This window comes from Borostomias antarcticus, assembly GCF_949987555.1.
Source record: "Borostomias antarcticus genome assembly, chromosome: 18".
NCBI classification, from domain to species: Eukaryota; Metazoa; Chordata; class Actinopteri; order Stomiiformes; family Stomiidae; genus Borostomias; species Borostomias antarcticus.
In genome coordinates this window covers 11229886-11247385 of record NC_140251.1, presented here as the reverse complement: position 1 = coordinate 11247385, position 17500 = coordinate 11229886, and the positions used below count along the sequence as shown (strand labels likewise).

Below are 17500 nucleotides of genomic sequence, written 5' to 3'. Positions count from 1 at the left end.
GACAGCACAGAGAACAGCATTGGAATGAGTTTAAAGGCCAGAAATGACCTGCTGCTGCTATAAGATCCTGGCTTCTTGATCTTCACTTCTCAGTGGGTTTCCATCAAACCCCGTCTCGAGAGCTAGAAATCGATTTATCTTCTCATGAAGCGGTCATTTGCCGAGGGAAGCGCTGAGAGGTCATCGGCGTCTTCATAAGGGGCTTTATATATGGAATCCCATTAAAACAGATGAAGTGATAAATTAAAACATAATTTTAAAGGGCCTTGGAGAGACTGCTGATGTAAAACAGTGAAGAGATTAGAGAGATAGAGAGAGAGAAAGAGAGTGAGCAGGAGGCAGAGAGAGAAGCAGAAACTGAACAAGAAAGAGATGGAGAAAGAGAGAGCGAGAAAGAGAGCAGCAGATGATGCCAGCGGCAGCGCTGAAGGATGACTCCTGATTGGTCGATTCATCAGAGGCGGCGACCAGTCAATAACCTCCCATGGTGTACACACAGCATCTTTATGGCCCAGCCCTCTCCAGAGAAGTTAAAACCACCTACCAGTCTCCAGGGTACCCACATCCTCTCCGTGAAGCATCTCTCAGTGTTGTTGTCTGTCTTTTTATAGATGAGCAACGATGGAGTCACTGAAGAGGAAACCAGCAGCCACCCGGATGTTTTCATTTAGAAACATAACATTGTTCATACTGATAGCCAATAGCAGCAGACCATAGGCTGGGAGTCACATCTTCACATCTCTAGATACCCAGTTTAACTTTGATTGCTACAACTCCTCACAGAGACAGCATATTGACCAAAACAAGCATGCTGAGATTGGGCTGTGATTGGACTGGGTTCCCTGGACTCTTTAAAAACAGATTCCCAGCCCTGTTTAGTCCATGGTCTGCATGCTTTCTGTCCCCTTGCCCTGCTAATTCCATCTTTAATCTAGATTGCTGTCACGTCCGCTTAGGCTGTGCTCCCTGCATCTGGTCTCTCCATCACACAAACCAGATTAAGGACGATGCTGATTGGTGAAGTGGGTCTACGCTAGGATCTAATTGGCCCAGTGGTTAGAACATCTGACTGGTGACCGAAAACATCCTCCATCATCTGGTCTGTGTAGCGGAAAGGTCGCTGGTTCAAGAACGGGCCAGGCCACTCGACAATCATTGCCTGCCGTTGTGCCCTTGAGCATGGTAATCCCAACACTATAGCTCTAGTTGCTGTGTTTGAAAGTGTCTAGCAGATGAGGACCAAATTGTAATTGTAATCTGTGGTGATTAAGAAATACAGTAGTGAAGAATCTAGGGAGAAACATCTACAGAGTATTACTGCTATGTATTTGATTTAATGTGTTTGTTTGTTTTCACGTGGACACTGTGTAGTCGATAGAGTGAGGGAGACAGCTGATGCTGCTGCTGCTGTGGCCGTTCAGGGTAGTGGGTGTCAAGAGGTCCCACTAAGGCCACAGGGGGGGCCTCTCCTCTGGGGTATCAGTGGCACATCTCTATGGGACACTATCAACAGACACAACCCAGACTGACAACCAATGGTGATAAAGACATCATGTTAGGGTGACAGGCGACACATCTGTATGGTCACTCCTCCACCAATCTAGCTTCACTAGGCCCTAAACGGGCAGGCCTAGGCATGGGGGGGTGGGCCGAGAGAGCACTATTTAACGTCTCAACCAAACCTTAAGACTTCAATTTGGAAACGGTAGGCAACTTGGCCAGATAGATTCGCTGCTCCCAGCAGGCAGACACGCTGATAACACCATGCGGGGAGGGAAGTCTAAGGCCTTGACTTCGCGCCACAGCCGCAGCCAGCAGAGAAGCAGGGAGAGAGAGAGACGAGGGAAACATCCGAGTGTTCCATGGGATTGTATCCTTGTCCAATAAATCTGTCATCTGTCACCGCTTCCAATCCCGTGTTGGGTGATTTCATCAATGACTATCACAACAAGAAAGGCTATTAACATCGTGGTTCTTAATTAGACGGTGCTGCAACTCTTATCAAGGCTTACAAAAAATATATAATAACGCAGAGCAACAGAAGAAGAAGAATGCCAAAAGCCAACAGTATCTATATTAATAACTATACCGTGTGTGTCCATGGACTAATAAGTGGAGTGTGCACATGAGTGCATACATTAAACTGTGTGTACAGTATCTCAGTATACCCTTGATTATTGCTGTCTGATCCCTGTCCTCCTCTCCTGGAGATACCACCAGGCCAAGGGTCACTCAGCCTGACCTCCAGGTATAGGGTCAGGGAGGGGTCAACTGTCACCAACCTTTTACCCAAATGACCAAAGCATTCTTAGATCAACTGTGGCTGCAGAGGGAAATTAAGAGCTGATGAAGTCTTCAATGTCAACATGATCTGACGATGAGCCTGACAACGGAGACAACTGAGAATTAAGGATGTGTTACATCTGTGTTACGTACGTATGTGTAAACTACAGATGGCATGTGTGAGAGGAACAGATGCCCAAGTTTTGACTGACTTAGGACATATTTAACAGCTAAACATAGGGACACGGAGAAGGCTATTGTACATGCATGTCTGTCTCAGATTAGAAATACAATCCTCAGAAACATCGGAAAAGCATGACATCATAGAGCCTTGGTTTGAGATTACTAGTTTTTTTATTTGGAGCCATACAAAGTTAATTCTATGATGGTGAGCTCTCAATCTCTCTCTCTCTCTCTCTCTCTCTCTCTCTCATTCTCACTCTCTCTATCTCTCTCTGTTTCTCTCTCTCTCACTTTTTCTCATATATATCATTCTCTCTCTCTCCCTTTCTCTCTCTTTCTCTGATAATTAGGAAAGCTGTCTGTCTGTCTACCTGCCTGTCTGTCTGTCTGTCTGTCTGTCAGGTGAAAGACACCCTTCATCTCTGTTGGACTGGAGTCTTAGTACCTACCAGACCCGATCTAATGATCGGCTTGTTCTCAGGGTTCCTTAAGTGCATTCTAAACTTGGAAGGGCTGCTTTTTCCATGATGCTCCTTAAACATGGAATACCTTACAACAGACTCTAAAGCTTGAGGTCCTTCCTTCAGTCACAGAGTTTAGGTCCATGGCTCTAGATCTATGTACTTCAACCTGTAACTGTTTTTAATTATTATAATTATTGTACATAACATTTGTTTTGTTGATTTGTGTCTCTGTGTAAACTCGTCATCACTGTGTAAATGAGGGAAACCTCAGTGCTTCACGAGTATAAATAAAGGTTTGAAATGAAATGAAAATCTCTGCAGCTCCAGCCTGTGTGTCCAAGTGCCCTAGGGAGAGACCAGGAGAATAGTTCATTCAATTATTCATTCATTCATTCATTCATTCATTCATTCATTCATTCATTCATTTATGTATGTATGTATGTATGTATGTATGTATTTATTTATTTATTTATTTATTTATTCATTCATTCATTCATTCATTCATTCATTCATGTATTTGTTTGTTTGTTTATTCACTCATTCACTCACTCACTCACTCACTCACTCACTCACTCACTCACTCACTCACTCACTCACTCACTCACTCACTCGTCCCAGTGAGGTAAACGAGAGTCTAACCCAGTTGCCAGTCTGTTAGCCATCTGAGTATGGCTTTAGCTTCTCAAAAAGTCAACTAAAAACGAAAAGCAGGTCCACCTAGTTGAACAGTGTCCAGTAGAGCAGCTCCACCTAGTTGAACAAGGTCCAGTAGAGCAGCTCCACCTAGTTGAACAAGGTCCAGTAGAGCAGCTCCACCTAGTTGAACAAGGTCCAGTAGAGCAGCTCCACCTAGTTGAACAAGGTCCAGTAGAGCAGTTCCACCTAGCTGAACAGGGTCCAATAGTCCGGCTGGCTGACCAGTTTCTAGGGACCCAGGCCAGACCTTTGAGGTTGTAGGTTATAGAGCAGAATGAGGACCAGAGTATAACCAGGAGCATTTACAACTTTGGGGTTTGCTTATTATTATTGCATGTATATGAACCAAAGCAAACAGAACAGAGCTGTGGATTGTACGGTGCGACAGCCAGCAAAGCTAGAGCTCAAATGTATATTCCAGGTAACCATGCCATGGCTTCTACTCCAAAGTATCGGTGCAATACTGCGAACGTAGTCGCACAACTGAGGCAGCTATAATATGGGCGGGTGGGGGGGGGGGGTGCATGTTCACTCTGTCAGTCTGTCTGAGCCGCTCTAGGGGGGATCAGGAGCAGAGCGGTGGCCTGCCCCCGTAGTCTGTGACATCACGCGGTGCGGTCTAGAAGGCCCCCGCCGGCAGGCCGTGGCCATTGTTATTGCTCACCGTGTCGCTGCCTTTCCCCAGCAGAGACTCCAGGGAGCGTATGCTCGTGCTCTCCTGACATGGGCGCAGCCCGGGTGGCGGGAACTCCTCGGCCCCGCCCCCGCCCCCCTCCTGCTCCTCCACCAGAGCCGAGGCGGCCGCGGCGGCCTGCGCGCACTCCTCCTTCAGGAGGCGGTTGTGCTCCTGCTTCAGCTCCTGGTAGGAGCGCGAGAACATGTGGAAGATGGAGGTAGCGGGGAACGCCATGATGAGGATGCCGCTTAGGATGCTGGACAGCGCCACCACCTGGCCGGGCAGGCTGCGCGGCACCATGTCTCCGTAGCCCACCGTGGTCATGGAGATGATGGCCCACCAGTAGGAGGCGGGGATGCTGCTGAAGTCCTGCGTGCCCGTCAGCTCGCTCTCCGCCAGGTGGACGAGCGGCGAGAAGAGGGTGACGGCCACGCACAGGAAGAGGAGGAGCAGGCCGAACTCCCGCGTGCTCCGCCTCACCGTCAGCCCCAGCGTCTGCAGCCCCAGCGAGTGCCTGGCCAGGCGCATCACGTAGAGGATCCTCAGGGCCCGCAGTATCCGCAGCACCAGGCCCAGCTTGTCCAGGTAGCCACGCCCCCCCGTCTTCTCGGGGTCCAGGCTGGGGTCGTCCTCATCCACCACCAGGGACACGTAGTAGGGCAGGATGGCCATGGCGTCGATGACGTTGAGGGGGCCGCGCAGGAACTCCAGCTTGCTGGGGGCCTGGATGAAGCGCAGCAGGAACTCCATGGAGAACCACGCCACGCACACGGTCTCTATGATGAACATGTGCTGGCACTTCTGGGAGCACTCTCCCTGGGGGAGGGAGCAGGGAGGGAGTTATGAAAGAGGGAGGAGGGGGGGGGGGAGAGCAAAGGGGAGAGAGAGAGCAAGACAGAAAAGGGAAGATAGGAAGAGAGAGAGTAGCCAGAATGTGGTAAAGGGCATGAGAGGGGGAGAGAGAGAGAGGAGAGAGAGAGAGAGAGAGAGAGAGAGAGAAGGAAAGTGAAAGTGAGAGAGGGGGGACAGAGAGAGGAGGGACGGAAACAGAAAAAGAGACAGGGAAGGGAGAGACAGGACAAATAACCAAGGGTTAGACAATTATTCACTTAGTCACTAATAAATCTCCTAGCTCCTCAGTGAGCGGCTTGAACATGGAGAGATACGTGGATCACAATCACTTGACTGACCAGGCCCACAGACTCACCACAGCAGAGCACCCAGACAACATCATGATCTCTATCCCACATCATACACTCCGTCCATCCATCCATCCATCCACAATCCATCCATCCATCCATCCATCCATCCATCCATCCATCCATCCATCCATCCTTCCTTCCTTCCTTCCTTTCTTTCTTTCTTTCTTTCTTTCTTTCTTTCTTTCTTTCTTTCTTTCTTTCTTTCTTTCTTTCTTTCTTTCTTTCTTTCTTTCTTTCTTTCTTTCTTTCTTTCTTTCTTTCTTTCTTTCTTCCTTCCTTCCTTCCTTCCTTCCTTCCTTCCTTCATCCCACCCTCACTCTTCACCCTTTCATCCATCCATCCATCCCTCTATCCCTCCATTTCTCCCCACTCATGTTCTCTACTGCCCTCACCCTGTGAGATTATATCACTGTAGATTCAGCTGTCAGAAACTATTTCACTCCTTCCTTTTTATGTTATCCTCTCTCTCCCCCTTCTCTGCTCCCCCCTACCTCTCATCTCTCATTCTCTCTCATTTTCTACCCCTCATCTCTCATTCTCTTTCGGTCTGCCTCCCCTGACTTTACTCCCACGTTCTCTCCTTTCTTCTCATTCCTCATTCTCTCTCTCTCCTCCTTTCACTCATTCCCTCTCTTCTGTCTCCTCTCTTATTCCTCATTCTCTCGACCGTTCTCCACCTTCAAGCCTTCTCCCCCTCTCTCTCTTCCTCTCTCCTTTTCTCTCTCTCACATACACACACAAATAAACACACACACAAACAAACAAACAAACATACACAGGCACACACACCGGCCTTCTCCCACTAGTGTTTCTCTATCTCGTTTATTATGGAAGCATATAGTTGACTTAATTCAAATGTTAATGCAAATTGGGATTGCATTTTCATTTTCTACTTTTGCATGCATTCTTTAGGTCAATATTCAAATTCAAATGCAATCATGTGATTTGCATTTGCATTTGCATGTGACTGGTATGCACATTCGCTGTCAATGTTAAAATGATAATGAAAAGCCATTTGACATTTCATTTTCAAAGTAATGCCACGCTTTGTTGCTGATAAAATTCCAATGTTCATTCTAATGCTCATTCTAATATGCAATCCCACAATAGCATTTTCACATCATTTCATTTTCCACTTTTGCCTGCATTATTTGAGACAATATGAAAATTGCTATGCAATAATGTGATTATCATTTGCATTTCCATGTTCTAGTACACATCTGCTTCAGAGCTGACAAAATTCCAATGTTCATTCTAATATTCATTCTAAATGAAATTGCATTCCCATGCTCTAAAGCCGTTTTCCTGACATGATTGATTGCAAATCACATGATTGATTGACATATTGACTGAAAGAATGCATGCAAAAGTGGAAAATGAAAATGCAATCCCAATTTGCATTAACATTTTAATTAAGTCAACTTTATGCTTCCATAGTTTATCAAACTTACTCCATCCTCTCATTCTGTCCTTCTCATCTCTCCCCCGTCTCTCTCTCTCTCTCTCTCTCTCTCTCTCTCTGGGAGCAGGGGGTCATCAGAATCTATTTTACTCTCACTCTCCTTTCATCTCGTTTAACACTCTCTCAATCACTTTTGACCACCTGCCTCTTTACACAATTACTCTCACCTTCTCTCTCCATCTCTCCCTCACCCCTGTCTGTCTCACATCTCTCTCCCTCCCTCCATCTCTCCCTCACTCAATCTTTCTCTCTCTTCCTCTCTCTCTCTCTCTCTCTGACCTTATATCTCTGTAACTCTCACTGTAACACGTCAGTGACAGCTCATTCCAGTAGCATGTCTGCATGTCTACTCTGACAAAAATAAACATCATCTGGATGGAGTCCTCTCACCACCAGAGTGAAACAGCAGGAGCTCTGCACCACGTCAAAGCGGACTCAGAGGAGCAGATTATTCTACAAGTACAGTATAAAGCAATAAACTACTATTCGCATAGTATAACAGTTCAAATACTATAATGTATTGTCCCAAATACTTTGTGCATCTATGTAATAGTATGTCTTGCTTGGCACAGTAGTGAAAATCTTCTGAAGTTAAAATCCTATCAGTAATTAATCCTGAGAGCATGATTAACCAAGTGCACCCAATGCAGTTTGACTTTAGTATACTGTATAACCACTGGTACCCATGTCAGTCAGGAGCACAGCAGTCTAATTGCGGTGTGGAAGGGTTAACCCTCTAGCTGAGGAGTTAGTGCTCAACCGTACCGCAATTACTAGAGTGAAATCACTCCTTAACTAAGTCTTTGATTAAAAAACCCAAACAACCCTTTTGGTTGTTAAGGAGCGATACTTCTGAATTCTGCAGGGTGCTAAATAATTTAGCGAGAAGTGGAGTTCAGGGGGAACCTCTCTTCCTCTCCTCATCTTTCTCTCTCTCCCTCTCTCTCCCTCTCTCTGTGAATCTATCTGGATAGAAAATAGATGGATGATTCTGGTCATGTGTAGAGTAGATAGAATGCTATACATATACCAGGATGAAGTGTGTTGAATGAAACATGTGTAAACACACAGGTGACACGTGTCTCTAGTCCAAACCCTCGCTTCTTCAGGAGATGGACGACACAACCAGCTGCTTCAGAACGAGAACGAACTGAGATGTTACATGGCCATGCATCTGCATACAAACGTTTGTCTTCTTTATACTGTACTGTAGTGTGCCTGTTGAAAAGTACCTTCTCCCTTCACACACTCTCTCTCTAGACTACATTATCTCTCTCTCTCTAAGTAGTCTCTCTCTAGACTACTTAATCTCTCTCTCTAGACTACATTATCTCTCTCTAGACTACCGTATCCCTCTCTTTCTAGACTACATTATCTCTCTCTAGACTACATTATCTCTCTCTAGACTACCTTATCCATCTCTTTCTAGACTACATTATCTCTATGTAGACTACATTATCTCTCTCTCTCTCTAGACTACAATCTATCTCTAGACTACATTCTCTCTCTAGACTACATTCTCTCTCTAGACTACATTATCACTCTCTCTAGACTACATTATTAAAATCAAATTCAAATAAGCTTTACTGGCATGACAAGTGATAAAACCCATGTTGCCAAAGCAGCACTGAAAATCATCAACATTGGCAAGCAACGAGAAATTAAAATACAATAATATACAGATATATTTTTCTCTTCTCTCCACGTGGGTATGGCAGTCTCTGAGAATCAGGGAGATGAATAAACTCTCTAGAGAGTTCTAGAGAGTTCTAGGGAATAGAGAGTTCTAGGGAATATAGTCTATTCCCTAGAACTCTCTATTCCCCAGAACTCCCCATGTAGTTTGCATTCAGACAGCGGGGTAGAAGCTCTCTTCCCTCGTGTGCAGAGGAGACAAGGGACTCACTTGCCTGCTGTATAGCCTGCTACAGTGTATATCAAGGCAGTTGCAAGAGAGAGAAAATAACTCATTCTCGGATTTCTGTCAATGGGAAAAAATATTTTACAGCATATGTCTTAGTTACAAGAAGATTGAACTTGGAAAACAGTTTTGTGCTTACACATATGCAATTAAATATTTATGCAGCTTAATTAGAGAAATCCCTGAAATGCTCTGCAGTAAACCTGGAAGTGTTTTGGTTGTGTTTATCTATCTATCTATCTATCTATCTATCTATCGAGCTAGGAAAGCAGTTTCATGTTGGAGTTATTCCGTTATAGAAAATCAATTTGGAAAATCAACGTGATCGCAAAACACAGAAGCTTTTTTGCGCAGTGAATTTAAACATGGAACCGTTGAAATAAAACTTTGCCAGTAGGCTCCCTACTCAGCCAATCAGAAATGTTCAGTATTGCCGCCCCACCCACAAAGTACTTTACCCCCGGCAAGAGTACTACCTCCCCAGCGGGGTCTTTTTGGGGATGGAAAGTCCCCTGCAAACCCACCCATATACCCCAGCCCCTTTGGTGTGAACACGGCAAGTTACCCCCAAAGGTCCGTAGTTCGGGGGGGAAAGTATGGCGGTGTGAAAGCGCCTAAAGTGAACACAGCCTGGTCTCCCCGAGTCCCCAGTTCTGCCTGTGATGTTTCTATGGGCAGGCTGTCCACTCAGTCTGTAAATTGTCAACATTTTTTGCAGTTCTCTATCAGTCACAGCGGTCAGTTATCCTGCCACTGTGTACTCTCTGTTAAGGGTCAAATAGAAGCCCTGGTATTCATGGGCAGAGCTTCAGGACCAGCTGGCAGAGGACTCTTATCTTTGTTCAACTCTTGGCACTGAAGGGCTTTGTAGTGGTAGGAGTGGGGGTCACTTGATTGGAGATGTATAATTTGATAGCTTTTGAATTTTTATCATTAAAGGGTATTGTCCAATTTCTGCTCTCCATGCATTATTGAATGTCTGTGAACTCTTAGAATATTTTTGTACAATTCTGCATGCAGGACTCCCAGCGGATGCTTTTCCCATTGTGGGGAATGTTGGCTGCTTAATGGGCCCCACACTTGCTACCGTAATTGGGTCTATTATTGAATGTAGAATTTTCAGCCAGGTCCTAATTGGAATGTTTTTTTCTTATGGTGTAAAAAGCCCTTCTTGCCTTCTCTTTCCGCTCATGCCAAAATGTCCAGTGGAGCTGATAATCAAGCCTATATACAGTATGTAGAATGTTTCTTATGTTCAATTTCTGTGTTTCTTAATGTGAATTTATTTTTAGTGTTGGGCCGTTTTTCTAGGGTCAATATTTTGGTCTTTTTCACATTTACAGTTAGTGCCCATGTTTGGCTGAACTTGGGGAGGATGTCCAGGCTCTATAAATATTGGGCATTAACTTCTGTGTCCTGCAGAGTCCCACCAGGGGCTGTGGATTTCTGCAGTTGTTCTGCAAATGTATATATATATGTGTGTGTGTGTGTGTGTGTGTGTGTGTGTGTGTGTGTGTGTGTGTGTGTGTGTGTGTGTGTGTGTGTGTGTGCGTGCGTGTGTGTGTGTGTGCATACGTGCGTCTGTGTGTGTGTGTGTGTGTCTCTACATTACTACATTATCTCTCTCTAGACTACATTATCTCTCTAGACTACATTCTCTCTCTAGACTACATTCTCTCTCTAGACTATGTTATCTCTCTCTCTAGACTACATTCTCTCTAGACCACTGTACATTATCTCTCTCTCTCTCTAGACTACTCTCTCTCTCTCTCTCTCTCTCTCTCTCTCTCTCTCTCCTTTCTCAGCGTTGGAGACCTGGGGCAGGCCTGGTTCCTGTGGAGACTAACTCTGCACACAGGTTCACTAGTTTACAGACATGCTGCACTAATTAAGTCTCATTCCTGAGTGGGATTCACATCCCTCTCCTCTCTTCTCCTCTCCCCTCCTTCCCATCTCTCCTCTCCTCTATCCTCCTCTCCTCTGTTAGAACAGCCAGTAACAGAACATGTAACAGCCAGTCATAGCCAAAGAGTCATAAACCCAACATCAGACTGGAGCCGAGCTATGATTCCTACAGTAGCTAAAACTGCTTCTGTTGTATTGATTTTGTCATCAACCACCTCACCTGTGAAAAATGCTTTCTCTCACACTTTCTATCACACTTTCTCTTTCACACATACTTTCTCTCTCTCACTCTTTTCCCCTCTCTTAACAATTCAGTTATCTATCTCTCTTTCTCTCTACATGTATCCTTTTCCATCTATCTACCATCTACCTCTTTCTCCTCTCTCTCTCTCTCCCTTCTCTCCATATCTCTCTTTCTCTACCCCTCCTTCTCTGTCCTCTCTCTCTCTGTCTCTCTCTCTCTCTCTCTCTCTCTCTCTCTCTCTCTCTGTCTTTCATCTGTCTGAAAGGGGGAAATGTTGTTTCAGTGACCTCTGTTGACATCACTCCCAGTGAGAGGGTGGACTCCAGTCTGTTATCTAGAAACATTCCCGGCCAGTTATTTCTTTGTTCCCGCCCTCTCACCCTCTCAGACACAGCGAGTAGGTATCATCCCATCCGTACTGGTTTTGAAAGCACTGCGGTGTGGGTAGAGTAGCCGTCTCAAACACTCAGGAGCGACCGTGGAGTCAGTACTGATATACAAGTACTAACCCTCAGTATGGAGTGCCTAGCTGTGTGTGTGTGTGTGTGTGTGTGTGTGTGTGTGTGTGTGTGTGTGTGTGTGTGTGTGTGTGTGTGTGTGTGTGCGCCTACAGTAGTTGTCTCGGAGGGGACAAACACAAGCAGAGGAGCTCCCCTCATTGAAATGAAATATGACTGAAATATGAATACAAGTACTGACAGCAGAGGCGCCCTGCCGCAGAACAGAGGAAGTACACACGCACGCACACACACACACACACACACATACACACACACACACACACACACACACACACACACACACACACACACACACACATGCATAGTGATGGTATGCTAAGTCTGTGCAGTAAATATGTAGATGTGTTTGCTGTTCATATTGGATGACTAGTACAGAGGTTGAGTCTCTAGGAGGCACACAAACTGAGCTCTGAGTTAAGAGCTCTCTCCCTCTTATCTCTCCATTCACTGTCTTTCTTTCCATATATGTGTGTGTCTCTCGGTCAATCAGTCTGTCAGTCTGTCTGTCTGTCTGTCTGTCTGTCTGTCTGTCTGTCTGTCCGTCTGTCTGTCTGTCTGTCTGTCTGTCTGTCTGTCTGTCTGTCTGTCTGTCTGTCTGTCTGTCTGTCTGTGTGTCTGTCTGTCTGTCTGTCAGTCTGTCAGTCTCTCTCTCTCTCTCTCTCTGCCAGTGTGATTGTGCTGTCATGCAGTTGGATCATCACCAAGCCCACCCGCCCCCCCCTCTTCTACGGCGCCCCCTAGTTATCCATCATGGACGGCTTGGGGGAAGAGCACAGGAACGAGAGGGGAAAAAGCAAAAACATTCAGTCCATCACTCATGCTTACCTTCAACACGCTGGGCTCCAGAGAACACATATTTCACTGTGACCTTGTGCGCTAACAAGAGGAGAGGGGGATGACGATAGAATAAGACAAGAGAGGAGAAGAGAAGAGAAGAGAGGAGAGGAGAGGAGAAGAGAAGAGAAGAGAAGAGAAGAGAAGAGAAGAGAAGAGAAGAGAAGAGAAGAGAAGAGAAGAGAAGAGAAGAGAAGAGAAGAGAAGAGAAGAGAAGAGAAGAGAAGAGGGAAAGGGGAGGGGAGAAAGGGAGGGGAAAGGGGGAGAGGAAAGGACAGGGCAGGACAAGAGAGGCGAAGAGAAGAGAGGAGGGGAAGGGGAAGAGAAGAGAGGAGAGGAGAAGAGAGGAGAAGAGAGGAGGGGAAGGGGAAGGGGAAGAGAAGAGAGGAGAGGAGCTTCTGGTGTGTACCTACTCCATAAATAGGAAGCTTTTCCCTCAACAGCCCTTTATGAGGACTGGTAGGACGGAAGCATGCCACTGAAATAGCTGTGAATTGAAATTACATGAAATAATGTTTGATAAATTAAGATAGGTCTTGTCGCCTGGACACATTAGTTTCAATGCTTCCAATGCTAATCCAGCACAATAAGAGCGGGATAGCCAGTTAGCTCATGAGCTCACAACAACTAGCAGCAGCTTCCATAACATTAATGGTAGCGGTCAGTGGCTAAAGCAGTTACACTGATGATTCCTCTAACGTTAGCTATTTTTCTGCAATTGGTTCAACTTCTGTTTCTGGACAAAGGTAAGGGATAAAAAGATTGGAGTGAAAGGATGAACATGTGGAGGTTTGGGGTATAGTCCCATAAAGTCATTCCCACAGGGGTCTTGAACCCCGATATCCCACGTGGGAGTCCATTGCTTTCACCGCTACTCTACTTGTGCAGTGGAGATCGGCAAATCAATTTTGGTGTCCTTCTTTATTTTGGTGTGCTGGGACTACTGCCTCTTGTGGTGCCAACAGAGAAATGCAGGTCAACATTCAACGGAGGGGGGGAGTGATAACCAGACAAACGCTATCCTAGGTGCGCTGGCTTACAGCCACGCACAAAAATGTGCTGGTGGAGAGAGAGAGAAATAGAAAGAGAGAGAGAGAGATGTAGAGAGAGAGATAGGGGGAGAGGTAGAGAGAGAGAGGGGTTGGGAGAGAGAGAGGTAGAGAGTGTTACGGCTTGGGGTCCCGTGCCTCCACCCTCACCATCCGTGCGTCTTTCCGACGTTGCGCGCGGCTCAGTGCGGACAGCTTTCCAGCGCTCCGCCTCCCCTGAGTTCCCTCCGGTCTCGGTGGAGGCTGGTGCGCGTTCTCACTCATCCTCACCGGCGCGACCATCCACCTCGCCCTCGGCGGGATCTTCACAGCTGACACCAATTATCTCCTACTCATCTCCCTATAAGAACCCTGGTCATCTTGACAGTCTTCGCCAGATCTTCGCTCAGTTTACTGTGGCAAGTACCTAGCCGTTTAGCCTACCGTTGTTCAGGAGGGCTTTTGTTGTTTTGTGTTTGTTCCCTGTTTTGGAACTCAACCAGTTTTCCAGTCTCCCCTCCAGACCTGGTGTTTTGTGCGGTGGATTGCCAGCCATTACCTCTGGACTGACACTCGGATTCCTCGACCCCCCCCCCCCCCCCTCTTCTGGATTTTGACTACGGACTTGGATTACGGATTACTGGACTGTGTTTGCCGATCGCCTGACCCCTGCTTGGTTATCATTTTGAGTTTGGATTCTGGACTTGTACTTTTGTGGATTAAAGAACCCTCTGGGTTTTCTTTTTATATTTTCTGCCTCCCGTCTGGTCGATTGGGTTCAGTCTTTCTGGCATAACGTTACAGAAGATCTGGCCAGCATGAACCCAGACCAGCCTGCAGAGCGGCCCCCGGTTCTGAACCCAGAACAGATGCGCACCGCCATCTTCAACCAAGGCGCAGCCTCGCCGGCAGCTCCAGTAGATCGTCACGGCTTACCACGCAGTGGAGAACCAGGTCCAAGCCATCCCAGCGGCCATTCAGAACCTCCTGGTCCAGCAACAGCAGGCCTTCGCCGCCCAGGAGGAGAGACTTGCACGGCAGGACCGGGCTCTTCAGGAACTCACCACCACAATGCAGGCCCTGAGAACGGCGTCCAGTCCAGGCCTCGGGCCTCCCGTCGTCCAGCTCCCGCCAGCTGATCCGTCCATCCCCAGTCCTGCGCCTGCAGCTGCGGTAGCCCTGGACCCTGCTCTTCTGCTTCCTCCCTCCCATCGGGAACCCCGCGTCCCAGCGCCAGTGCGCTATGGAGGAGATCTGGGATGTTGCAGGGCCTTCCTGACGCAGGTCTCCCTGGTCTTCAGCCTCCAGCCCTACACCTATGCCCCGGACAGAGCCAAGATTGCATACACAATCAACTGCATGGACGGCTCTGCCCTGGAGTGGGCCTCTGCTGAGTGGGAGAGGCGGTCAGGGGCCTGTTCCTCTTTTGCATCCTGCACACAGGAAATGAAGAAGGTGTTTGACCACCCTGTGTCTGGTGAGGAGGCCGCCATGCGTCTCCTGTCTCTCCGCCAGGGCTCCCGGAGCGTGGCGGAGTTCGCAGTAGAGTTCAGAACCCTTGCCGCCCGTAGGAGATGGGATGACATCGCGCTCCGGGCAGCGTTCCACAACTCCCTCACTGAGGCCCTGAAGGACGACCTGGTCTCCAGGGAGCCACCCCGGGACCTTGATCAACTCGTCGCTCTCGCCATCGCTGTCAACAACCGTCTCCAGGAGCGGCGAAGAGAGAGAGCAGTGCGGTCCTCCTCGTCTCAGCCCGTGGCTTCCACACCACAGCGCGGAACTTCAACAGCAGACCTGTCCACAGTGCCATCTGTCTACCACGATCTGGGAGAGGCATTCAGCAAGGATCTCGCCCGCTCGCTACCACCACACCGGCCCCATGACTGTGCCATCGAGCTCCTTCGGGATGCCCCCTACCCAGCGAGTCAGCTCTACAACCTCTCCCTACCTCAGAAGGCCGCCATGGACCGGTACATCTCGGAGTGCTTGGCCGAGGGTCTCATCTGCCCATCCAAGTCCCTGATGGCGGCGGGGTTCTTCTTTGTGAAGAAGAAGGGAGGGGACCTTCGGCCGTGCATTGACTACCGGGAGCTCAACAACATAACAGTCAAGAACATGAGTTCCAACTTCGAGCCTCTCCAGGGAGCCACCATCTTCACGAAGTTGGATTTCCCTAACGCCTACCACCTTGTTCGGATCCGTGAGGGGGATGAGTGGAAGACGGCATTCAAGACTCCCAGGGGGCACTATGAGTACCTGGTGATGCCTTTTGGGTTGACTAATGCTCCCTCTGTGTTCCAGGCCCTCATGAACGATGTACTGAGGGATATGCTGGACGTGTTTGTGGTCCTCTACCTTGACGACATCCTGGTGTTCTCCAGGAGCGCTGAGGACCATGTCCAACATGTCCATCTCGTGATCCAGCGCCTCCTGGAGAACCGCCTGTTCATCAAGGCCGAGAAATGCACCTTCCACGCTCCATCCGTGGAGTTCCTGGGGTTCATCGTGGAGGGTGGACGAACTCGGCCTGACCCCAGGAAGCAGCTCCTGAGTTTCCTCGGCTTCTCCAACTTCTACTGGCAGTTCATCAGGAACTACAGCCAGGTCGCGACGGCCCTTACCGCCCTCACCTCCACTCTGCGTCCTTTCGTTTGGACACCGGAGGCCAGCGCCGCCTTCGATGACCTGAAGAGGCGTTTCACCTCCGCACTGGTCCTGGTCCACCCTGATCCCACTCTGCCATTCGTCGTGGAGGTGGACGCTTCGGACACGGGCATCGGAGGGGTCCTCTCACAGCGGTCAGCAGTGGACCAGAAGCTTCATCCCTGCGCCTTCTTCTCCCGCCGGTTCACTCCGGCAGAGGAGAACTACGACATCAGCAACAGGGAGCTGCTGGCCGTTGTGGAGGCGTTCGAGGAGTGACGGCAATGGCTGGAGGGAGCAGAGCACCCTGTGGTGGAGTGGTCGGACCACCGCAACCTCACCTACATCCGGGCAGCGAAGAACTCCCGTCAGGCGCGCTGGGCTCTGTATCTCGGTCGGTTCAACTTCACCATCACGTACCGGCCGGGGTCCAAGAACACGTCTCGGCTTCACTCGGCTGAGGAGAGGGATCCCGTTGCCCCGGAGACCATCCTCCCTGCCTCTCAGGTGATAGGGGTCGTCACCATCGAGGCAGTGATCAGGAGAGCCCAGCGCAGCCATCCGGACCCGGGAACAGGCCCACGGAACCGTCTCTTTGTCCCGGACTCAGTCCGGTCCCAGGTCCTGCAATGGGGTCATGCCAGCCGGTTCGCCTGACACCCAGGGGTCCACCGCACGTTGTCCTTCACCCGGCGGCGGTTCTGGTGGCCCAGTATGGCTGCTGACATACGGGAGTTCGTCACTGCTTGCCCAGTGTGTGCCCAAGGAAAGGCGTCCCATCAGCCGCCTGCTGGTCTCCTGCGTCCCCTTCCTGTCCCAAGTCGCCCTTGGTCACACATAGCCTTGGACTTCATCACCGGTCTGCCTCCCTCCCAGGGCAACGGCATCATCCTCACCGTGGTGAACCGGTTCTCTAAGGCTGTGCACCTCGTGGCGCTCCCCAAGCTCGCTACCCCCTCTGAGACGGCAGAGCTGTTGAGCTGTTGCAGCACGTTTACCGGCTCCACGGGCTGCCTAAGGACATCGTGAGTGACCGGGGTCCTCAGTTCACCTCCCAGGTCTGGAGGGCCCTCTGCAAGTAGCTCGGTGCCACCATCAGCCTCTCCTCCGGCTGCCACCCCCAGACCAATGGCCAAGCCGAGAGGGCCAACCAGAGCCTGGAATCTGCCATTCGTTGCGCCTGTGCTCTCCGTCCCTTGTCCTGGAGTAAGGAGTCACCCTGGGTGGAGTACTCCTTGAATGCCCTCACATATTCTGCCACGGGTATGTCACCTTTCGAGTGCACTCTGGGGTACCAACCCCCTCTGTTCTCCCTCCAGGAGTCCGATGGGGCGGTCCCCTCTGTCCAGGCCCACCTCCGTCGCTGCTGTCGGATCTGGAGAGCGGTCCGGTCCGCTCTTCTCCGTACCACCGAGCGCGCCCATCGTGGTGCGGA

General features: G+C 49.1%; 1 protein-coding gene across 1 annotated transcript in view; it reads right to left on the bottom strand.

Moving 5' to 3' along the window:
- Positions 1-4245: 4245 nt before the first annotated feature.
- Positions 4246-17500, bottom strand: part of kcng4a (potassium voltage-gated channel, subfamily G, member 4a) — a gene marked incomplete at both ends in the record, with an annotated part of 24407 nt that continues 11152 nt past the window's right edge. Inside the window, one exon of the mRNA XM_084452492.1 lies at positions 4246-5118. Coding sequence (XP_084308618.1) covers positions 4246-5118 — 873 coding nt within the window. The remainder of the gene's footprint in view (positions 5119-17500) is intronic.